This window comes from Sphaerodactylus townsendi, linkage group LG13, assembly GCF_021028975.2.
Source record: "Sphaerodactylus townsendi isolate TG3544 linkage group LG13, MPM_Stown_v2.3, whole genome shotgun sequence".
NCBI lineage: Eukaryota > Metazoa > Chordata > Lepidosauria > Squamata > Sphaerodactylidae > Sphaerodactylus > Sphaerodactylus townsendi.
The window spans coordinates 34,798,921-34,824,254 of NC_059437.1; the positions used below are offsets into that span (position 1 = coordinate 34,798,921).

At 42.7% G+C, this 25,334-nt stretch overlaps 1 protein-coding gene across 1 annotated transcript in view; it reads right to left on the minus strand.

Moving 5' to 3' along the window:
* The window catches only part of DEPDC5 (DEP domain containing 5, GATOR1 subcomplex subunit), a 62,471-nt gene that overhangs the window by 32,658 nt on the left and 4,479 nt on the right, over positions 1 to 25,334 (minus strand). The window contains 20 exon segments of the mRNA XM_048514959.1: positions 679 to 814; positions 1,557 to 1,760; positions 3,814 to 4,034; positions 5,644 to 5,764; positions 8,796 to 8,832; positions 9,217 to 9,286; positions 9,888 to 9,961; positions 11,185 to 11,246; positions 11,767 to 11,901; positions 13,525 to 13,599; positions 14,213 to 14,316; positions 16,329 to 16,401; positions 16,999 to 17,068; positions 18,650 to 18,711; positions 19,691 to 19,769; positions 21,521 to 21,590; positions 22,902 to 22,951; positions 23,410 to 23,493; positions 24,279 to 24,364; positions 25,282 to 25,328. Coding sequence (XP_048370916.1) covers positions 679 to 814; positions 1,557 to 1,760; positions 3,814 to 4,034; positions 5,644 to 5,764; positions 8,796 to 8,832; positions 9,217 to 9,286; positions 9,888 to 9,961; positions 11,185 to 11,246; positions 11,767 to 11,901; positions 13,525 to 13,599; positions 14,213 to 14,316; positions 16,329 to 16,401; positions 16,999 to 17,068; positions 18,650 to 18,711; positions 19,691 to 19,769; positions 21,521 to 21,590; positions 22,902 to 22,951; positions 23,410 to 23,493; positions 24,279 to 24,364; positions 25,282 to 25,328 — 1,860 coding nt within the window.

Below are 25,334 nucleotides of genomic sequence, written 5' to 3' on the forward strand. Positions count from 1 at the left end.
AAGTATCGCAATTAAAAAGCAGTTAATCTGATCATGTGCTTTGTCAGGTGCACTCTAAGCACCCCCACATTGCCACGTCAGGTCCCAAAATAAGTTAATATGGCACAGAGGTTCTACTGTCAGATGACAATGTAGGACTATGGTGGCGAACCTTTGGCACTCCAGATGTTAACGACAATACCCATGGGAATTGTAGTCCATAACATCTGGAGTGCCAAAAGTTCGCCACCACTGACGTAGGAGATTTCAGTTCAAATCTTCACTCAGCCATGACATTCAAAATCAGTCATGAACTCAGTCTAACCTACTCAAAGGGGTTGTTGTGAGGATAAAATAAGGGAAGAAATAAGGGAAGAGAGAACCATGTGCTTGCTCCTTGGAGGAAAGACAAAATTAAAATCTACAAAATGATCACTGTTTTAATGGCCCCATAAAGATCACAAGGTAACAGCAAGAACTTCACTAAGTGTCAAGTTTTAGTGTTGAAATCCAAACCTATCAAACAAACAAGAAGCAACTAGTGGAAAAATCCTGGAGGCTGGATAAATTGAGTATGTGGGAGAAGGATTCTTATACTCTTGCTGCAATAGGCAACAGAGTTTTCAGTGAGGGTGTTTTTGACCTGTTTTTTGGTGAAGTTAGGAAAAGTTCTTGCACATTCCTTTTGGGTAGCTTTACCTTCCAGCTGCCTCATGATAGGCGAGCTCCAACAACTCGGCTGAGGAGTGTGTCCAGTCTCTCTGCCCGCTGCCCTGCATCTCCGCCATGTTCTGTCGAGTCTGGTGATGAATCTGGATGGCTTCTCCAGAAGGACCTGCCCGATCAAAATTTTTCATCATCCTTTGCTCTTTCCCTCCTGATTTCTCATGTTGTTTACCCTCCAATTGAGAAGAAACCCCCCCCCCCTACACACAGACAAATCTCCACATTGTAGCAGAGCTTCCAAACTGGCCATTTAGCATGATTGGCAATTAAAAGCATGCAAGAGGAGGCACAGTTTGCATGGTTTTCCCATGTCTACCTCCTTTTGCTTTGGTCTAGCGCACAAGTGTCAAACTCGGGGCCCTCCAGATGTTATGGACTACAGTTCCCATCATCCCCTGCCAGCATCATGCTGGCAGGGGATGATGGGAACTGTAGTCCATAACATCTGGAGGGCCCCCGTGTTTGACACCTATGGCTAGCATGTCACTGCTGGGCATTTCACATGAAGAAATACATCAAAGGGTCCAAGCTTTTCCACCCCCAGTCTGATCAAAATCTTGTGTTATCTCTTTCTGGCATTCTTTTCCTCACTCTGTCTCCCTCCTCATCAGTTGAAAATTCTTCATTTGCACCCATATATTCAAATTACTTGGCGACACCTTGCCAATCACTTATATCTCCTTCTAGCAGGAACGAAGCATAGCAGCTTCATAATCCCATCTCAAGATTCTTTTCCAGCATTTCTGTATCATACAAAAATGCTGTTTGGGGGGGATTTAGGAGGAAATTATGAACACAGTACACTGTGTTTAGCCCACTTTTGAAAATCTTGAGTCATCTCAAAATCTTACCCATGGGAAAAGTATGCATCCAGCGCCTTCGATTGGATGTCAGCTTCATGGGCATTCGAGACGGGGCAAAGGGATTTATTAGTGCCCGCTGAGGCGCATATCCACCAGGACGGATGTGCAACATGGATTCGGCACTGCCAACATGGAACCTTCCAGGTGCACTGGAGTCACGCTGCTGACCCTCCAGCATATTCTCTAAGGCATCTGTAGTACAAAGCCATGTGTTAGCAGAAGATGCATCAAATAAACACAGATGCAGCCAGAGCATGATGTGAAGGCAAATAACTGTCTCCGGCACTAGTGGGGGGTTTATACATTTACAAAACTTATATTCTGCCTTTCTGTCCCACCAATGGTCATCAAAGTGGCTAACAGATTAGAAACATATAAAATTAAAACACATATTAAAAGCCATTAAAACCAAACAAAAACACATTATTAAAACAATTAAAATTAAAGCTGAATAAACATATGAAAGCATAAAAATAACATTTACAGCATTCCTTTGATTTGATTCCTTAGAGCCAAGGTGATGCTACCATCCCACATTAACCAATGCCAGAGAGATAGCCAGGTGATTTTTTTCCCCTCCAGCATCTCATCTTTGCCCATTCCGAGGAAACAAATGAATGGCCTGCCCGGCACTAGCACTGCAGCTAAAAATACAAGTTCATAGTTCAAGGGAGTTCACAAACAAAAAATAGTAACTGCAGTCAGTACTAAAGATAATTTTATAACGTGTATTTAAGTACTTTCTAGTCTTTTGTGCCCTCTGAACAATCCTTAAGGACAGCAGGAGCAACACATTAAAGAGTTTTGAGTACCGTAAGGGCTCACAGATTTGTTGTGGCATAAAGTTTTATGGGCTATGAAGAAAGCAGAATTGTATACACTATAACTAACTGAGAAACCAGTAGGAAGTATTTCAACCTCCCTGGACATTTTATTACTATATTAAATGTTGCAAAATTTCAGCAGACAGGTTTCAAAAGATGACAGGAATGAAAAGCTGTTGAATTGGGATTCACATACATAATCAACACTATTAGGTCTGGGCTTCACAAGGACACTTGGTGGCTACCTCAGAAAGTAAGTGCCCCTCTTTCCAGGATTTGGAGCTCCATTCACCATATTCTGCCAATTGATCAACAATCTAAAGAGTTTTTTTCTCTCTCTCTCTCTCTCACACACACACACCCCTTATGAGATCTTTTACTTTTTGTCTGGTTCTTGTTTTCATCTGTTACGCTATGTAGTGCACCTGCAGCAGCCTTGGAATGCAAGATTTCTCATTTCTCTTTCTAACAATGTCCCTGCTTTTCTGTTTGTATCCTTCTGTATGTTTTTGTTCAATGAATGAAACACTCATGCACCTGATAAAAGTGGGTTCTGTCCACAAATGCAGACACCTATGAATCTTAAAGATGTCAAACAACTTTCCTATGACACACCTATAGGAAACACACCTATGAATCTTAAAGGTGTCAAACAACTTTCATTGCACTCCTCAATGGAGATATAACCTTAAAACTCCATGGACTCCAGTAGACTCAGAAGAGCATAACTCCACTCAGGATTGTACTGTCCATAGCAGACTTTCATAGCTCCCTCTCAGGTATTTGTCACAGTAATAAAACAGGCAAAGAACTAAGGATGAAAAATCTTCCTGGGCTGAGGCCCAATTCCCTATTCTAGCAGGTCCTCAAAAATACTTCATAAAAGAAAGAACCACAAAAAGCTACAAATTATCCCTGAAGTGAGGCTGTAAACAAAAAGTGCTGATGGGCTCTCAGACAAAGCCGACTTCTTCAAACAATTTAATAAGCAGAGCAGGAAAGTAGGATAACAGCTACTATTTGCAGATGCTAAAAAGAGGGCAAGGGCACTGGTATAAAGGGAAGATCTGTAAAGAGCCGTAGTAATGAGTCGATTGCCATCAGGACGCCTCTGTGGGGAATTCCATATAACAAACTGTGACAGGGCAAAAGCTGAGAAGAAAGACTGTGATAAATGCAATCTACAGAGGATGGTTTTTAAGGTGACCCTCAAAGGGAAGGAAAATGAGGAAGCAGAACTGCCAAGTGGGTGACTGCAAGAGGAGAAAGAGAACAGGTGAAGAGCAATCCGGATTAATGAGGCTATACCAAAGTAGAACACCCATTAGCAATTACATGCAATTACCAAGCAAGCACAGTGCCTGGAAACTCAACAGGCACTGCTGCTATTGCTGCCCCTGCTCCCCCACCTCCAGCCTAACCTCGGGTGCTCGTGTAACCCAAGGAACTGCTGACTTCATACTGGTGCAGATGAGGCCGTGGGATCATCAGGATGTTGGAGATCTTGCCCAGAGAGCTGTCATCAGAAGCCTGGCTCCTCACTTCTTCTGGGGGCAGGGGGCGGCTTTGCAGGGAAGGGCTGGACGAGACATCGAAGGAGCTGGAGCTTTTCCGGGTACGGCTTTCCCTCTCTCGCACAGACCTGCTAGAGAATCCACAGACAGAGGCTTCCTGTATGGTCTTGTGCTAAGAACCCCATTCTCAAAGGAAAATAAAAACAGCAGCATTCAGCTGCTGAGTTTCACTGACAAAGGTACTCCACTAACTTGTATCATTTTGCAGGCCAGATTAAGTCTCCCAAATGGATAATCTGGCCTGCAAAATGGCTTCCAGAGTCCAGATTTCCCTTCATTTTAATGCTCCCTAAAACTTTTACTCTACTGGCAGTGCTATTTCCAAGAAGATTGAAAAGCTCCATTTGCTGATAGGTAAAGAATGAACAATGTAGTTTGCTATGCTTTGGTAATAATCCATTTATTCGTAGTGCATTTTTAATGAACTTGTGTAGATGAGTTAACAAGAGCACAAGCCTCCCTACTGAATAGCAGATTTTGCTCAGAGGATCACAATCAGCAGTTTGTGTGCAATTCTCATGTGCTATCAGGGTGGATGGCTGCAGCATAGAATACCTAAGTATCTAGAAAGCTAGACAGATTCCTAGCAGTCTTTTGAAACCAAGGTTATGATGAAGAAGAAGATGAAGGAGGAGGAGTTTGGATTTATACCCCACCTTTCTCACCTGTAAGGACACGAATGGTGGCTTACAAGCTCCTTTCCCTTCCTCTCCCCACAACAGACACCTTGTGAGGTAGGTGGGGTTGAGAGAGTTCCAAGGAAATGTGACTAGCCCAAGGTCACTCAGCAGGAATGTAGGAGTGCAGAAATATCTGGTTCACCGGATAACCCTCTGCCACTCAGGTGGAGGAGTGCGGAATCAAACCTGGTTCTCCAAATTAGAATCCACCTGCTCTTAACCCAGTGGTGGCGAACCTATGGCACGGATGCCAGGGGTGGCACTCAGAGCCCTCTCTGGGGGCACACGCAACCAGAGTCCCCCCCACCCCCACATCTAGGCTGGCCTGGGCTGCTGGGCTCGATTATTACCATTAAACCTAAGACCTAGTTTTGGGGAAGTAGGTAACCCTGTTAAGCGCTGTTAAACCCCACTGATTTTCATGGGAAGAATTAAAGCGCTATTCTTTACCTGGGAGTAAAGTATTACCAACGGGTGCCTTGGTTGCTGGCAATGGGGCTTGCTTCTGAGGGTCGTGATTCACCCATTGGAAGAGTTGCATGGTTGCTTCAAAGCAAAGCTACTGACTACCACCAAGCTTATTCCCGAGTAACACACGCCTGGGAGCCAACCGTTTTTTCCATACTAAAACCTCAGTATTCAGGTTAAATTGCCATGTTGGCACTTTGCAATAAATAAGTGGGTTTTGGGTTGCAATTTGGGCACTCGGTCTCGACAAAGTTCGCCATCACTGTCTTAACCACTACACCAAGCTTGAATTAGGCAGAGGGTGCACAAATCCCACCACCCCTTGTTGCCCACCATCCAAACTACATTCTGCACCCTTTCCCCAGAGCTCTGGCTCCTTCCAGAATGTGGAAGCATGCAAACAAAGCTATGCTGAAATGCAGCCTGCCATAAAAACACTCACTGCCTTGCGACGGCTGTTTAATGTCTATTCCTTGGGGTCCAACCTGGTCCACTACTCTTGGCTTATTTCCTACACAAATAAGTTTACCTGAAGGTGGTGCAACGCTGGGCTCTGGATGGGCCAGGGAGGCGGAAAACTTGGGCGTCATAACCATCATAATCTACTTGAATGGGGAGCGCATTCTCTGTGTCTTTAGGCGCTCCCAATGCTAGAAGAAAGTGCCATGTTATTACTGGAGGGTCTTTTGAGAATCAGACTCTAGTGCAAAGATTTCAAAGTAACTTAGAAGTTTCCAGCTCTCATTTTAGAGAGAGGGGCAAAAAGCTGATGAATAAAAAAGCAGATTGCACATCTAATGAGCTTGCATACATCTGCCTGGCCCAGCATTTCCTGCTTTGATTGGCATGACTTTTCAGCTGAGCCATGACTTGTTGCTAGAGTCTGTGGTATGAGGCTTGTAGGGAGGGGACACCATTATTAAATGCATGCAGCTGGGGCGTACCTAGGCAAACTGGCGCCCGGGGACAAAACCTGAGTTTGGCGCCCCCCCCTCCGGCCCGGCGTATGGGTGGCCACCCTCCCACACCATGACCAAACAATGATTTTTTGTACCAGCTCACAAAACACCTCCCACTCCCATCAAAACATACATGGCTCCCTCCCCACCAACTCTTTTCCTAATTTCCTAATCACAACAACCCTATGAGGTAGGTTGCTAGCCTGAGAAACAACTCCAAGCCAGTGCAAGTGGGTATGAAGCAAGTAAATCTCTCACAAATCACCCCCAGCAAAACATTTACCAAACAAATGTCAGCATCATCTCTTACAAAACACCTCCAGTGGAATCTACCCCCAAACCGTGCCATCAATTTCTCTACTTTGTGCTTTAAATTAGGGAGCCTTCAGATTCTTCTTTTGCACCCACCTTAAAGGAGATAACCCGGGGTCCCCGGTTAAAACAAAATTGAAAGCGATGCTTGTTTAGGTGGATTCTTCCCCACCTGAAACAGCATCACTTTTGAGGGTTGGAGATTCAGATGAAACAAATAGCAGATTCGGCTGGAATCTGGGCAAATTTGAAGCACATCTCAACAGAAACTGTCCGATTATGTCCTACCCAAATGATGAACAAATGCTAATGTAAGGTATTTAGGCTTTTGGGGGGTATTTTTTTAGGAAGCTCGGCCTGTAGGAGAAAGCAGTTTTAAAGCTATAGCACTGATGATTTCAGGGTATCATCCAGAGACTGCCTTGATGATGTTCTCAAATTTAGATGTTTGGTCCAGGCCAAAGTTATGGATGCCGAAACGGGAACGCCCCCATCCCCATTGCTTCTCAATGGGAGCTAACCCGAGATGGGGGCTACCCATTTGGGGGACCATAGCTTTATCCTGACGACCATAGTTCACAAATCTTCAAGTATATCATGAGAATAGTTACCAGACGATACCCCGGGAAATCTTGGTGTCACTAGCTTTGTAAAATTGGTCTTCCTTCATAGTTATTTACCCAAGATTCTTTGCTCTTGCAGCACTCTGGTCTACTGCAGCCAACGGGGAATCGCAGAGCAGGCAGGCAGGCCGCACACTTTGAAGATAGAGGCGCCAGATCTTTCTGCTGTACTCCAAGAGGCCCTGAGCAATGCGCATCCAAGCTTCGCGCATTTGGTTTCCGGAGTGGGGGGGGGTGTTGAGAGAGTTCTGAGAGAACTCTGCGCCACAGGCTTTCATGTGCAGGAGCTGGAAACAAAATAAGCCTTTTGGGGGCCCATAAAATTGAACTCCCAGAAGCAAGAAGGGTCTCTCAAAGTCTGGGATGCTATTACCAGGAGGCTCTCCCGGAGTCACCCCTGAAAGTACATGGGTGTCTCTATCTTCAAAAATGTGCAGCCCGCTCACACGCTTCACAAATTCCCCTACTGGCCACAATGGAGCAAAAAAGTCACCGCAAGTAAAACAAAGAATCTTAAGTAAATGGGGTGCCTGGAAGGGGTGTATTTTTAAAGCTGAAGACATTAGAATTTTCAGGGTATCATCTGTTAACTATTCTTATGGATGCCTCCTAAGTTTCTTTTAGGAAAGAGAAACGGGGGACTTGAAGTTATGGTCCCTCAAATGGGTAGCCCCCATCTCAGGTTATCTCCTATTGAAAACAATGGGGATGGGGGCACCCCCTTTGGGGGTCCATAACTTTGCTTCCCCTGAACCAAACATCACCGAATTTGGCTGGTATCATCAAGACAGTCTCTGGATGGTACCCTGAAATTATGGTGCTGCTAGCTTTAAAAATGCGCCCCGTGCAGGCCAGAACGTGAAAAAACACTTTAAAAATTAAAAAAACACAAACAACCCTGAAATGTTGGCGCCCCTCAATGCGACTAAATGTACTGTGCATTATGAGGGAAATTTCTGTCCTTTAGGCAGTAACACCACCGGGTACACAATGCAGCATCAAAGTATGATGTGGGGTCATTTCTTGCTCTTGGTCGTTCATAAATAATTTATTATCTTTTAGTTTGACTGGCAGTGAGTGCCTGATGTCTCACTGATAGTACTGACAGACAAAAGCTACAGTACAAGAACTGAGAGGGGCTTAGTCTCTACTTTACTGACTTGGCCGTGCCAGCTGAGCGGGTGGGAAGAGAAGCCAGGGCAGGAGGACAGCCATCTCCAACGTGGGAGAAACATATTTTCTACCCATCAGCAGAAAACTCACTGTCCAGGGCACAGATAGTTTGCAATGCCATCCTGGCAACCACATCCACACCCATTTCCCTTCCGTTGCTTTTTGCCACAATTACTGCATTGATCTTCTTCAAAAACTTGTTTTCTTTCAATAAAGCCACCAAATCAGATGGCCTAGGCCTGATCCTGTCAGTTTTTGGAAGCAAAACAGGGTTAGCCCTGGTGAATACTTAGATGGGAGACCACCTAAGGAAGTCCAGGGCTGCTATGCATAGGCAGGCAATGGCAAACCACCTCTGCCCATCTCTTGCCTTGAAAACCGTACGGCATAGGTGTCAAACTCACGGCCCTCCAGATGTTATGGACTACAGTTCCCATCATCCCATGATGGGAACTGTTGTCCATAACATCTGGAGGGCCATGAGTTTGACACCTGTGCCTTACGGAATCAGCTGGTACTTGATGGCACTTTCCACCAACACCAAATAATATCACTTTTGGCCCCTGCTCTCCCACCCCAGCCAATAAAGTCAAAGATGTGTGATGATTACTTACAAGAATCCCTGCTACTTTTCACCTTTTCACTCTGGGGCTGGAATCCAACACAAAAAAAGTGGTGAAGGAGAAGAGGCAACAGAAATTAATGTCAGATTGTGCTATGGACACATTATCCCATTGTGAGTGGCAGCCTCTGACTGCAGGAAGGGAACTGGCAGGAGTGATTTTGACCATTCATCGAACAGCCCAACTTGCTAGGACAGTTACAAGCTGGCATGATCTTCATTGGATGGTGTTTTGGTTACTGTGTTTTCATGAAGCAACTCCCAAATTGTATACATCACCCAAAGCAAATGAATAAAAATTAATCCTTCTGGGATCCTTCATACTAAATATGAAGTAATGATGACCACTGTGACTGCACAGGCGGGGCATGGAGGGAAGAATAAAAGAAAATACCCTTCAGCCGTCAACTTACCTTCCTGGCTGCCAGTTTGATCCGTGGAGTGAAGCTATTACACTGGAGTTGGCTTTTGGAGGTGTAGAAACTGGGGGAGAAAGTCAGGGAGAGCAGCAAGAAAATAACTTTTAAGAAAAGGGGTATAAAGCTTGTTAAATTATGGGTGCCAAATGAAAATATTTTTATATTTCCAAACCCAATGAGAGTTTTAGTTTTAAAAAGCTACCTGCATTGATTGTGCTGCTATATATTCTTTCCCTTGTTATTTTAATTCTCCATTATGATTTTTACAGTCTATATATGCTATTTTATTTGCTGTTGTTTTAATACTTACCTGTCCTATCTGTTACTGATGATAATTTATTCCTTATCCTGCTTTTTATCTTTTATAAGTATACCTTTTTAAAGCTTCTTCTGAGTCACTTTGGGCACTTTTTGCAAAGATTACATGCATAAATAAAAAGCTTGAGGATATTTTCAGCAGTAGAACAAAATGACATGTCACAGAGCATGCCACAAGAACACGAGTATTCAGAGCCCACCCCAAAAAAACTGTGAGGAAGGAATACTATTATTTCCGTACTTTGTGCTTTAGCAGCAAAGCTGAAGTATGTATACAGAACAAACTCCAAAACAAAATACTTAATGCAAAAGCCTCAACTGCAACTACTCCCACGTCAGATATGTACCTGTGATTAATCCAGTGTGGAATGTTATAGTCATCCCCCAAGCGTGAATCTCCGGGACTGCAGCGATTGTGCAGCTGAGAAGAAAATTGAAAAGGGCATAACCGTAAATAATAAGGTAATGTTTTGGGAACCCACAGGTACATCTTGAAATTGGGGAAATGGGTGCCAGGCATCAAACTCAAAAACTAGTAACAGTAGCTAAGAGACTGAGCTGAGAATCAGAAAGTCCCTACTTCTGCATTCAACTAACATGTCACACTCGTTGCAGCCTTGAATCCCTCCCTTTGCAACACAGAGGCAAATTCCTCATGGGTGAAAAACAGAACCCCTTGAATGGAAAAACACCGTTCTAGGGGCACTGTTTGCATGGCTGCCACCTATGAATTGAGGCAGTGCTGTGGTGTTCCTGGAAAAACACTGTTTCCCTGCCTCGCTTGATGAGTGAGGCATTTGGGAAACAGGGTTTCCCTGCTGGTGCCTCCATTTCCTTTCCTCATACTCACCTCTTCTCCTTGCTGAGCTCCGTAGGGACAGGGAGGCACGACCAAGGGCAGTGTGGGCGTGGCTCCCCGTCCCTACGGAACTTGGCAAGGAGAGAAGGTGAGTGTGGGGAAAGGAAATGGAGGCACCTCCATGCAGAGGCACCTCTGCGGGCAGCAGCCGCTCTGGAACCGCTCGCACCTCAGCGTGCGAACAGCCCCGGGGTTCCACCAACATCCTATATGCCAGTGGAACACTGCTGTCCCTGCCCGTGCGGAATCTGCCAGAGATAATGCAGGCCTGCTGTAAATATTATAGTAAGATTATATATGCAAAGTAATCTGCATATTCTATATGAATTCCAAATATTATTAATAATAACCCTTAGACTCTCAAGCTTCATTTAGGAGAAAGTAGGTTGCCAACCTCAAAAGCTGTGGATACAACTCAGAAGCAGATAAGCAATAAGCAAGTCTCACAGCATGTATGTAGAACAAAACATGCATGTTCAAGTGACTCTCACTAACCCAAAGCACAAATGGTGATATACTTTCTTCTCCATGCCCCCTTGCCTTTTGCTCCCCACTGCTGCCTCATTTTCACTGAAACACTGAAATCCATTTGGAAAAGCTGTAGTGTGTAAGTAGAATGACATAAATATGTGACTGTCATTTGTATGATTTATTCTGGAGCAAAAACTGGACTGGGGAAAGGAGGCACCAAAAATGCAGAGCCCTACATTATGCATTGTCTGGTATTTAAACAAGGCAGATGTGAGGGTGAGGAGTGGGGAAAACACAAGAAAAATGTACCTTACCTTAAAAAGGGGCACAGCATGGAGTGGCTGCTCTCCCATACATACCAGATCTACCCCAATTCCTACAAAGATAAGCAACATCCCAGAGGGGAGGAAAGAATTAGCCACATGCTGTTAGCTGCTAATTATGATCCAGAAACCCCCCAGAATTAAGGTATTTCAACGTGCAGAACTAAGCAGCACAGCTGGCTGAACCAAATAAGCACTATTACTGCAGGAGAGAATTCGGAAGGAAAAATAGTGAAGTTGTACAGCAGGAAATACAGGCTTCATTTCCATTTGCATTAGAAGCCAATTTGAATCTTGCCCTCTTGGCATTTAAGAAGGGTTATGTCTGAGAAAAAAGTCCTCCATACTGACCAGTCTTTATGCTTTTGATTTCTAACTCTTTCTTGGGGTGTCACATGCAATCATGCTCTGTATTTTCTCTATCAAATTCCTTTCAAAATCTTGACTTCCTTACTTTTGGTGGTTAGGAATGCAGCACAATAGAAGAGATTATATATAGAGAATTAACCAGGTCTAGCACATATGAATTGGTCATAGGTTCTGTTTACACAGATTGTTGCAAAACAGTTTTACCATTGTCTATCATGCGCTGTTTGGTCAAGATCATGAGAAGCCGGTCCACTTCAAAGACTGCCACTCCAGGTGTGATGACCACAGACATTTGCCCGGTTCGGTCAAAATTTCGGTTTATGTAATGTTTGTCAAACACTGTTGAAACACACACACACACTCAAAAGAACGTACTGTATTGCACTCTTTTTATAGTTGTCCTCAATAAAAATCAATTACTCTATTTCTAATGGTTGTTTGTTATCTCCATTTAGGCCTGCTAGAATTAACTGTCTGCTTAATAAAATATTAAAAACAATATAAAAGGATTATTACTGGTAGTTTTTCAAGATCTTATCTGCACTCTACATGGGCAATGCCTGTTAACTTCAGAAAGATGATGTCCTTGTGCTACAGGAGAGGTTGAGACTATAGGTCAATGGTGGCAAATCTATGGCACTCCAGATATTCATGGACTACAATTCCCATCAACCTCTGCCAGCATGGCCAATTGGCAAGTGGCAAATTTCTGTGGCCTGCGTAATTAAAGCTTGCAGCTAGCTAGGTCATACTGCATTTCAAAACTAAACATTGTTATCTTTTAAGAAATGTTTTTGGAGTTAAATAGTTTTGCCTTTAAGATTTATTAATTAACAATATTTTCTTCTTATTTTTCTATATTTTTACAGCAAGTTAACATTTTTATTGCTTTTACTGTTTCCCTTGAATGCTTCTCATTATATTATTCTGGAACTTAGGTTGTTTTATTCAATGTTTGCTACTGGTCTATGACTATAAATAAATAAATCTTTTAACAATGGCCGTTAACTGGACTATACTGGCAACGCCCCACATTCTTTTCCACCATGCTGTTATTTTTGGAGCATTTTTCTGCTTCTGAGACCCATTACAGGAAAACACAATTATTATCTCCGCTATCAAAGAGGCATGCACGTTTTTACTCTCAAATAAAGTTATGTGGAATATAGGACTGAGAGATGTCAACTGACATATCAGACCCATGCTTCATTCTGTTGTTTAGAATTTAGGAGATAGGCCAGAAGGCTCTTGGAAACATCTCCTTAATATTCAAATGGTATTCTGGGTAACCCAGGGGTTCCTCTGAAGTTCCTTGAAGACAAAATCAGTAATGGGGATCAGGCTCCCCTGAAAGACACCTGCACCACCACTCACCTTTCCATTGTGATGTGCAGGTACCAACCTGAGTGGAAAAGCAATTGATGGAATAATGCAACATAGGGGGGAACACATGGGGTTACAAACCTGGCCAGTACCCCATAATCACCAAGTGCACTCACCAGAACATGCCCTAAACACAGAGGGTTTTCATGCCAAGTGTGGTGCAGTCAGTGTATTGATCAGTACAAGATTAATTCTGGGGTGATGCAGGTTCAAATCCCCATACTGCCATAGGCATCCTGGGTAAAGTTGGGCCAGCCATTATCTCTAAATACACCTACCCAACAGGATTTTTATGAGGATAAAATGGAGGAGGAGGAAAACCCTGAGCAACAGAAAAATGTTTTAACAAAAACAGGGTTATGGAGTTCTTCAGCAGACTAATCAATATCAAAAAAAAAAGGTTTCCTAAGGTAGAAATGTTTGAAATCTCTCATAAATTGGAGGTTTGACAATTCTTTCTTGTCTAACTTGTCTAGTAAGAACAGGCAACATTTGAGTGGAAAAGCAATTGATGGAATAGTGCAACATAGTGGGAAACGGTTTCCTATGCTGCTGTGTGCCAGCGTGCACCATACTTACCATTGAAAGAGATATTGATGGCCTCCAAATAATTTCCTTGAGCAGAGGTGGAATTATTACCCGGAGGAAAGCCCTCTGTATTTTAATTACAAAGAGAAATATTTTGGCTATGATGTTTAAAGGCAAGTGTTTTCGTCCAGCATAAATCACTTCAACAAGAGATACTCCAAGCGCCTTGGATACATATTCCAAGATAGTAAAACAAATGTTAATAAGCCACAATAGAGGCAGATAGTAACTGCACAAGGACTCACTAAATCCACTGGCATTCCATTGTTCCCAATATCAACACATACACAAACCATGAGGAGGTCAATTCTGGTGTTTCCAGACACAGATCTTAACCAGTAAGAGGCGAACCAGTGATTTTGCTTTGAAAGGACTTCCACCAAAAAGAAAAAGATTGGTCTCCTTCCAGATGGCAAATGGTATAAAACCCTCAAGTTGATCCAGGCTGATGGCACATGGGAAGCTATCTCCTTACAGCAAGTTTTATGTTGCTCCCTGGAACTTTTGAGCATGCTGTGGATGAATCTCCCCATGCATAACACTGTGCTGTTTACTGGGACTGCTCAAACAAAAAAACTGTTAGAAAGGCTTACGGTTGAGAGTGAAGAGACAGCCCAACCAGAGCTAAGTAATGCCTGATTTAATTACAGTTTTAAAAAATAATTGCAAAGGGTCCCACCTGCCTGCTCTAGTCGCACCAGAACAGGATACTGGATGAAAAGTTTTTTAATGGTCACAAGCAATGACGTCCACTCCTCTCGTCTTTCTTGCTGAACTACCACCCTGTAAAGAAGAGAGTAATAGGGTAATGCAGATATGAAAACAGGACAGATCTTTACTGAGAAAAGGATGAAAAGAAAGATCAGTCAGCCTACAGCACAGAACGCTTTAAGAGGCATAAATGATCTGCACAAACACAGCTTCAGAACATTTAAAAAGCAACCCAATTGCCAAGATTTTACAATATTAATTTAGAATCTGGCAACAAGACAGAAGAACCAGTTGCTTCTTCTGGAATCATGAGTTGCTTTGACTCCTTGTTACCTCAAGGAACTCTGCACACACTTTGAGGAACCTGATACATTATAAGTAACACGTGTTTACTTACTTCAACTACACTGCTTTTCGTTTGACTATCTTTGTGCTGTTGTTGCTATATGCCAGAGATGCAGCTAGGGAAAATGGAGGCTGGGACAAAATCTGAGTTTTACATCCCCCACCCCATATGGGCGGCCACCCTCCCCCACCATGACCAAACAACATTTTTTGCACCCGGTCATCTCAAAGTCACCATCACGTTATAGAACATGCCCCAACACACAAATCTGAACACACGCAGGGCTCCCTAGTTTAAACAACATTGAAAGTGATGCTATTTTGGGGGGGAAATCCACCCTGAAACAGCATCACTATTAATTTTGTTTAAACTAAAGTACAGGTAAAGTTTCCCCTTTCAGTCACGTCCAACCCTGGGGTACCACTGCAAGCAGTGATTTCATATGCAAGCCGTTTTTGTGGGGTAGTTTGCCATTGCTTTCCCCAGCTATTCTTCACTCCCTAGCTATGTGCTAGGTACTCATTTACCGACCAAGGAATGGATGGCTGGCTGAGTTGACCATGAGCCAGCTGCCAGGATATCTGACCCACAGGGGGTTCGAACTCCTGACCGTGTGAGTGGCAGTGCAAGCACTTAACCACTACGCCACGCAGCTTCTGTTGTTTAAACTAGAGAGCCAAGATTCTCCTTTTAAATCTTGGCTGGCCAAAAGGCCGTAATAATAAATATCTATCTATCTATCTATCTATCTATCTCCTTTTAAATCAACCTTAAAGGGAGACTCTGAACTCCCTAGTTTAAACAACATTGAAAGTGATGCTGTTTCAGGGTAGATCCCCCCCCCCCCCCCGGCAGCATCATTTTCAATGTTGGTTGTTGTGGGTTTTCTGGGCTGCGTGGCCGTGGTCTGGTAGATCTTGTTCCTAATGTTTCACCTGCATCTGTGGCTGGTATCTTCAGAGGTGTATCACAGAGAGAAGTCTGTTATACACAGTGTCCAGACTTCTCTTATAACAGAAATTGTAACAAGGACCCGAAACCTGAAACTGACCATAGCCCTATTCTCAGACTGCACCCTAGAACTCAACGTAACAGTAAGGCAAGCCCGAGCCCCTGCCCTTGCGTTTACCCTATTATTTTTATTTAATTTATTCAGTCAAAAATTGTTCCCAAAATTGTAACAAAAACCCGAAACTTAAAACTGACCATAGCCCTATTCTCAGACTGTGCCCTAGAACTCAACATAGCACTAAGGCAAGCCCAAGCCCCAGCTCTTGCCTTAACCCTAACACTAACTTTATTATTTTTATTTAATTTATTCAGTCAAAAATTGTTCCCAAAATTGTTATAAAAACACAAAACCTAAAATTGACCATAGCCCTTTTCTCAGACTGTGCCCTAGAACTCAACATAACACTAAGGCAAGCCTGAGCCCCTGCCCTTGCCTTAACACTAACCCCAACCTATTATTTTTATTTAATTTATTTTTTGTTACAATTTTGGGAACAATTTATGACTGAAAAAATTAAATAAAATTAAGTTAGGGTTAGGCAAGGGCAGGGGCTAAAGTGGCTTAGTCCTGGGGACTAAGGAAGTGTTCATTTAAAGTATCCTCAACCTTCTTATAGTTTTCTCATAACCGTTCTGTTCTCTGCAGACTCCTGGATCTATATTTATATATGCATGGGATGGGAGGCGTGGTTCCAGGGGAGATGGAAGAAACACATGGAAAACCTACTTGTAAAAGTCTTCATAGAATCTTCCTTCATGATCCTCCCGAATTGAGGATCGCTGTGCCTCTGGAAAGTCATCTGAAATGAACAGAGTCCAGAATTAAGAGCTCTTGTGGGACTTTCAAAGCATGCAAACTTCCCTGTACAGTCAAACATAAGGCAACTCCCCTCCCTTTTAAAGTCACAATTTCCCCATGGTATAATTTTTAGCAGGCAGGGATTTGGGTGTCTTGCTGGCAAGCATCAATCCTTGCTCTAATACAGCAGAGAGAATCACCTCTTGAACTGCTTAATCGTCTTTTTTCACGCGAGTGCTCTCTTTGGAGCCTGTACTAACAATGCAAGGGAGTAGGGGATTTTTTAAAATTTCACATGGCTTGCTATGATACAAGGAGGAACAGGCAGGAAAAAACATGGAAGTTTAGTATCATGCATGGACTGGAAGAACAGTGCCACAGGGACTAATTTCTTGTGTTTCCTCTCTAATCTACCATTGATTAAACTGCATGAAATCCAAGAGAAATGTCTTCTTCAAATGATACAGAATGAGATCAAGAGATGGGACAACATTGGGCTCATGAAATGCCCATTATGGTAAACAAATTAAGCAAAATATTCTAGGCAGGAAGGAGGCAACTTACAGGCAACAGCAACCATTGATTTGTGGCTACTTACTTATGGACTTGGCATCATAGAATGTTCTAGAAAAGAGAACTACTGTCACTTCATGGCTGCAGTTCTTCTCCTGCCCAACAAAAATAAAAAGCTGATGAGCCACAGAACACTGTGCAGCACTATGCCAATCTGAGCACAGAGCACGTGCACATACGCACACTAGATTCCATTTGCATACTTTATTGTATCCCTTTAATGCAATACCTCTTTGTTTGAAACTACAACGGAGCATATACTTAGCTTTAGTGGAGGGTAATGGATACTCTGCAATACTTTATTAATGAGAACATTATCAGAGAAAGCTTTTCCCAATTTTACTAGGGCAATGCTGGCCAAAGTGATATGAATTCTTTTTCTCAGAAGCTAAATTCTGGGATACCATCACCTGACTTAATGGAGAAAAAAGGGAGATGAACTCTTGTGAGCGCAAAACATAAATGCAACACACCCACAGAACAACCTTACAATCTTTACGTAGCCGTGGGCAGGCCTTACAACCAGTAGGTGGAAAATATTCTGTTCCTTTAACGGAGGATTAATGTGTCTAAATTGGCAGTTGATGGTGAAAGGCTCAACAACATCATCTGTGATAGGCAAACACCCACCAATCAAAGTTGGAAGTCCACAGTCCAGCAGTTGGAAGTCCATTAAACCAGCAGTTTAATGCACGCCAGGAGAGCAGAGCACCGAACACAGAGGGGGTCCAGCAGAGCCAAGTCAGAAGTACAAACCAAGGTCAAAACAAGGATTTTACGGGATCAATGACTTTGAAGTCAAAAAACAACATTGCGGCCACAGTACAGCTTGGTTTCCAGCCTCTTATATACTAAATATTCCACCCACCACTGTAAATCCCACACAGCTGGGTTGCTTCAATCTCGGTCCTGAGAACATTTCTCATTGAGATCAGCTCTCTCCAGAGCTGCTAATTTGCTGCTGCACCTCTCCTGTAAACTAGCATGCGGCTTCTTCCATCATTGCTCACGGGGCTCTGGAGACAGAGGGGGTGAGCAAGCTGGCACTGAATCTTCCATATACGGCTTGAGGAGAGGAGCCTGGCTGTGGCTCCAAGTCTGTGGGCTCTATCTGAGCATCTGTCCGGGTCCTGCAGGGACTCAGGATCTGAGTCTGAAGGCATTGCCAGGGACTCTGGGACCAATCCTGTGCAATCTGCCACATTTGATTCCTCATCCAAGAAATCCCTAGTTGTGCTGGGTTGGGTCATAACATCACCTGGTACTTGCTGAAGATCAAACTGATATTCAAGGGATGGCTACAGGGACCAGTATGGTCCAGCATATTCTTAACACACTGGTTTCATCTCTACCCAGAACTGCTACGCTCACCTGACTTTAAATTAGAAAGATTTTAATAGGAAAACCATTTTATTGTTGTTGTTGCTGAACAGCAACCCACTTCTTAGAATCAAAGCATCCCAAGATCTCCTTTGTATTTTCTCTGGATCCTGCTTCCTGGGGTAAGGAACCTCCTATATTATTATGTATAATTGAGAAGCTTTGATCAGCTGTTTGGAAGAGTACTATGTGTTAGAAAGCTCAATGGAAAGCCATGCTCTATGCAAAACATCACACAAGGTATTCATTCAAAGAAGTGGCATGCTATTGATTCAGCTGATTCAGCACAAAGTTACCTTCCACTTGGTGAAGAGATCAGCAAGGAAACCATTCACTGCTTTCTCAAAGTAAAGATCCCCTGCAAAGGAAGAAGTAGCAAAGAGGGACAAAATGGAATTTCCAGGTTTGTTCCACAGGGGAGGACCTGCAGTTCAGCAGGGTAGTGTTTATGCTGCATAATGACAGGCACAATCAGCAGATAGAGTTTAAACTCAGAGGAAATGTGAGCCCAGAATGAAGTCAGTAATGGCGCAACTGGGGCATGATGGGTCAGCCATCTTTATAGAAACAAGTAAATAAGCCTGAAGTGCATGAAAGGATTTCCCACCTCACAGGTACTCTTATGTACAAGCAAAAACATTATTTTTAGGTATTGTAGAAGGCTTTCACAGCCGGATTCAACTGGTTGTGGTGGGACAACCAATTATTTTTAGGACTTCTGCACTACCTACCTCACAGGGTGTTTGTTGTGAGGGGGGGGGGGAAGGAAAAGGAGTTTGTAAATCCCTTTGAGTCTCCTTTCAGGAGAGAAAGGGGGATATAAATCCAACTCTTCTTCTTTCTGAAGATCAGTTAGGACAGTTAATAACCCCTCTTATGATTAGTTTAAAAAACCCTTCCCTCTGTCTCTTCCTCTCCATCAGTGATCCTCATTGGCTTGGGAGCCACATGGGGCTTGTCAACATGTCACCTGTGGCTCTTCTGAGCCCTGTTCCCCACCTGTCACATTTTCCAGGAAAGTGGACAAGAACCTTGCCCAGGGTTTTATGTATGTATAACCTTGCCCAGGGGGACTTGTGGTTAGCAGGAGGTTTACACAAGGCAAAAAGAATGCATATGCCACATGCCTCCCTGGGGTGCAGGCATCATACCCGAAATGAAAGTAAATGTGGATTTTTTGATAGACGGTAATTGCAAATTTGGCCCTCCACAAGATGCAGACTGAGTATCACTGCTGTAGATTATGGAAAGATATAATACTCAGTTGGGTTGTTTTAGCAATCATGCAAGACAGTGCTAAAAAGAACGCTCATGGGCAGTTGTTCTCTTATTCGTACCGTAGATGTCAAAATCCCACATTTCAGAGCTCATCTGAATTAAGATGTAAACCATGGCAGAGGTTGAACGGAATACCACCTGAAAAAAAAACCATTGTAAGCTGGAAGGCAGCCACTGGTGGAGTCAGATCCTAACATTAGTTATAATACCATCAGTTGACTCAGGATTATTATACTAAATCAGCCATATTTATTCACATGGAAAAGTGAGTCTTGGGAGCATATTCCAGCTCATTTTGATTACTGTGTGCTAGTATTGAATCTACCCATCACTACCTGTCCATGCCAAGGTAACAATCTATCAGCATGTAAACCAGTGATGAGAAGAATGTCAGGCGGCGATTAATGCCTCGTGCTACTGTCCAGCTCTGACATTAGTAGAACATGCTGGGAAGGCCAGGTACTTCCTTGCATCAGTGGGCTATGGCAAGACAACCTGTACCTCTAAAAGCTTTCTGATCAGGCTTAATTGCTGCTGTCTACTCTCAGTGCCTCTATTCTTGTTGACTACAGACCACCCTCCCTCCCCCTCTCCTGGCCTTCAACTGCACAAGATCTGTGTCTGGAACAACTGGACCATTACTTACATGAACAATGACTGCATATACCAAATACAGCCGAAAAAGGGAACAAATAAAGAAATGGCTTGAAAATAAGCCTAAATATCAAACAGGCAGTGTACAAGACAAAAGAAAAAGAAAAACCTGTGCTCCTGCCTGCTAGAAACAAAGCACAAAGGCACAGTCCATATAAAAGCACTGACAGCGTGTTTTGATATGTAGAACTTAGCTTAGTAATGACTGTTTTGACAGAATTTTTCTGCATCTATATCCTGTGATTAACTAGAGGCAAGTGCAATAACAGTGCCTGTCCAGTTTTCCACTGACAAAGGCAGTTATTGAAAATGCAGCTATTTACTATAGTGTGTATTTGGATTCCTTGGATTCTCTTGGACAACTGTTTGTACTTTCATCATCAGGAGAATTATCACAAAAATCTCCCTTGGGGAGGACATAAGCGCATGGAGTACTTATACTTTCGGAGGTATGTCCGGGAGCTCTAACAGACAGATTAAGTTTAGTCAATGTTTTATAAGGAGTATGTTTCATTATGTATCTGTAGCATTGTGACTATGTTGTATAGTTATGTCTGAGCAGTAGTGATCATTGCTTGTTCTTTCACTTTGCACTTTACAGATTAAACTGCACTTTCTAGGCCTTACTTAGTGCTTTATTTCTAGAAGCCAGGAGTACAGTGTTTTCATTTTTAAGATGAAGCCTAATGCCTGCATGAATAGGCAATACATGTGCAAAATATATTGTTGTTAGACAGCAACAGCTAACCCTATTTAAGTAATCTACACTGGGAGACAGTGGTCTGACAAAGCCACCTAAAACTGGACAATAGAGATACCACAACATAACCTGGCACCCTCAGGAGCCTAGGAGGCAGGTCAAGGCACATAAATGATGTCCTTTTAAAGGACAAATGATGCTACCAATCTTGATCCTCCTTGATCTGAGATTGCAAATGCCTTAGCAGACCAGGTGCTTGGGAGCAGCAGCAGGTCATTGCTTTCACATCCTGCATGTGAGCTCCCAAAGGCATCTGGTGGGCCACTGCGAGTAGCAGAGTGCTGGATTAGATGGACTCTGGTCTGCCCCAGCAGGCTCTTTCTTATGTTCCTACAACATGCCACCATCAGTTCCAAATGCAGATGATTCATAGCAAGAAAGGGAACCTGAAGAGGATTCCCTGCTGTAGCTCGTAATAGATGACAATTCAGAATCTAAACATCTGTATTTGAAAATATGAGAAAGGTTTTTTTACCCGGGTGTCCTCGCTGATGTAGCCACAGGTGACCTTCTCACTTTTAACCCACAGTTCGCCTGCCTGAGCCCTAGGAAGCACACCAAGGAAAATAATTTGACACACCGACAAGCGTTCTTTACTTAAGAATTAAGTTCTGCTGGGTGGCTTGGAGGAGAATGTAAACAAATCTTTGGCTCATTCCGCACATGCAGAATAATGCACTTTCAAACTGCTTTCAGTGCTCTTTGAAGCTGTGCAGAATAGCAAAATCCACTTGCAAACAGTTGTGAAAGTGGTTTGAAAACGCATTATTTTGCGTGTGCGGAAGGGGCCTTAGATATACCCAAAGTCTGGGTTTTTTTAAATGCTTCTTGGTATACCTCAAGCTTTTTCCCAAAAAGGATCTTTAGAAACCAATCCAAAATATAGTTAGTTTTTTAAAGTGAATCATCATTTTTAAAACCACAATTATTCAATGCATCAATTATACTATAGTTCTATATTTTAAAATGAAAACAAGATAAATATCTAGCTAATTAATTAATGTAAATTAATATGTGTATTATATTATAAACCATTGGTTTGCTTCACTGGTTTGTGAAAAAAAAGTATCTATTTTATTAATGTTCAAGGTCAGGGTAATTGTTAGAAATTCCCTGAGTCGTTTTACATTAGTATTATATTATAATGATGTAACCGTGAAAGAGCAACTTGCCTCAACTTTACAGCTGTTCTTACTTCTTTAGCATTTTCATTTTGACACCAAATTACAGTAACAGGCAAAGTAGCTCCACAAACGAACACTGTTGCTTAGCCCCAGCAATTCAAACTGGTCAATTATACCACCTCTACGGCCTTGGACTAGTGATACTCACCACCTATGACTGTTCCCCTACGCTGTACCTACCCCATATTTCAGGAAATAGGGCAAGGCAAGTGCTGATTGTTGGTTGGTAGTTGATTCCCACATTGAAATGGCTACCACTGGAGGAACTGGTAACTTGCGAGTCTCCTAGCATTCCAGGCCTCAGGCCAGAGATGGAAGTAAGTGCAGCTCATTTGGTTCAGGGTAATTGTAAATGCGATTCTGCAACAGTTCCAAAGTCCTAAACCCAACAAAACATTCCCCAGACCTTGCTCCACCTTCAGGCAGACAATGGACCCTCTCAGTAGACCCTGGGTTATGATCTCAGGCTCTCCATGAGATGACACCTGAAATGAAAGGTCTTCTCCACTTATTCACCAGAAGGACAGCTCTGGATAGCTAACTAGTGGCAAGGGTAGGAAACGCCACATACTATTACTATAAAGGCAACCGGATAGATAATTGTGTAACCTGATTTTTACATAAGAACTTCTTAATAATACATCAAAAAAGAAGTTGTGATTGGATACTTACCGAATGCCTGCAAATTCCACTTTCTGAGTGATATAAGCACATGTACCAACCTATGGAATATTCAGTTAAAAAAAAAAAGAAAACAACTTTAGCACTCAAGGCCGTGAGACTTTGCAAGAGGCAGAATCTCTGTCCTGGCCTGAGCCTGAGCCCTTCAGTTAAAGAAAGAAGTTTTCTATTTTTATGGCTAGACTGGGAAAAAAACTAACTATTTTTGTGGAAAGCCCAGAAACCAGAGCTCCCAGGAAGCAGCTTGCCAAGAGTAATCTAGAATGGCTCCTTTTTCCAGCCCTATATTATCTAAAAGTACCATTTAACCAAGTCTCCTCTCTTCCTAACATTTATAAACCTAAATAAAGGCTTCCCAGTGCAACATGAACCCACAAATCTGTTCCTCAATTGTTAATTAAGACTCGCTGCAGAGAGCTGTAGGATCAGATCCCCAGGCTAAAATCCCTGCTGTCCCGCAGCAAGAACAAATAAGGACCATTAGACGCAATGAACTCACCAAGCTTTTCTTTAGCCGCCACATATCCCCACGCCCAATATACTGATCCTTGAATGTCAGCTCCACCAAATCAAGGGTCACATCCTAGAAAACAAGGTGGAAAAGAGAAAATGGTTCAGGGGTATCTGTCTAAGCAGAAATCTCTTGTATTTGGATTTTGCATGGGCCAACAATGAACACCCAAGTTGTCTGCCTGCAACATCAAGCTCTCTTTTTGTCACACTTAATTACAGGTAAAAAAGTATGAAAATACAATTTTCATTTTAATCTTACTTAATCATTGTTTATTTCAGATTGGAATCACCCATCAGTTACCCTAAATCAGGGGTAGGGAACCTGCGGCTCTCCAGATGTTCAGGAACTACAATTCCCATCAGCCTCTGTCAGCATGGCCAATTGGTAGGGGCTGATGGGAATTGTAGTTCCTGAACATCTGGAGAGCCACAGGTTCCCTACCCCTGCCCTAAATGCTATTTTTCCTCCATTAAGGCAACAACCATTCCTATCTTCAGCCATTTCTACACTAATATTTTGCCCAGCTTTTTTTGATACAGCTAACTAATCTTTAAAGAGCAATCAAATAAATAAGGGAATGTTCTGTCTTTTGATCCTTTGAAATCTATGCCTTAAGTCAACACTCTCTTACCCTAGGCAAAGTCAAGCATGTGTTAAATGTAAGTCCTGCCTTATTCAACGGGCCTAGCTATTAGGAAAGTGTCCTTAAGATTGCAGCCTTATAGTAGTATAATTATTGGCCTAAAACAAAAGGATTTTTTGCAAACATCATCACAACCCCAAACCATCAGACAGGAAGAAAATTCATCTCTCAGCTTAGCAGTGGGCCCGATGAAAACTCCTCCGGCTGCTACCTTTGGATCAACAACGTTCACGTGCACATCCTGGTAGGGTCGCAGTCGGAACACCTGAGCAACCGTCTGATCCACGCTTATAGTTTCTGCAAAAGCAAACAAGATTCAATTTAATAAGGAGGTGACCATACCGAATAGTGACTGTGGTGGTTCTCTGGCAAAGCCATAGGAAGAACTACTGTCCCCGATAAACATTGCCACTAAGAGTATGAACCATTCTACTTGGGAGTTTGGGTTTAAAAGACTTTGGGTTTGAAAGATTAAAAAAGCTGAATCCCCATGCTGATATGGGGGTTTCCCCAGCTTTTTTTGGATTTTGGATTTCACCACTCCCAGCATTCAGCTCTGTGCTACTGCTGCCACCTCTGAAATCCATGTGGACTGCAATGGTGGAAATCAGCAGGTAAATGAGGGGGAAGGCTTCTACCCAACTTTTTTTTAATGGCAGCAGGGCCAAAGTGGTCTGAAAAGTGATGGAAAAAATTGGCATTTTGGGGGGATCCATTTTTCAGTCCCCTTATATCACTGCTATTTTTTTCAGGAGGCCCCCCACCCCACCCCAAATACCAATAAGGTATTTTTCAAGGGTTTTTTTAATTCAGTTTTGCAGAATGCACACCTCTAGTTGCCAAGACTATTATATAGCTAATAGTATTGACAGATTACACTTATCAGCTACTTTAAATAGCCCAAAGTGTACAGAGTGGAAAAAGATTAAATGACAAGTTATCAGTTAAAAATAAGCCCCAATATACCATATTGCAATGTCTAAGCTCAGCTCTCAGGGCAAAGTACTGAATACATCCAACCTGAAAGTATTCTGATGAACAATCTGGACAGAAAAGAAGCTTAGAGAAGGCTGGTACATGAAAAGATTCATAAACCATAAGTCTCATTAAGTGATGATTGTAAGATCAAGTGCATCAAAGCAATTACTGCTGTTTATCCCACCATCTCTACTACAGCTCCATAAGTCTTTTGAAGGCCAAAAGTAGACTCCTACCTTTCTGTAAATCCTCCTTTAGAGACTTGACTTGCAGAAGCAGAGGGCTGGAA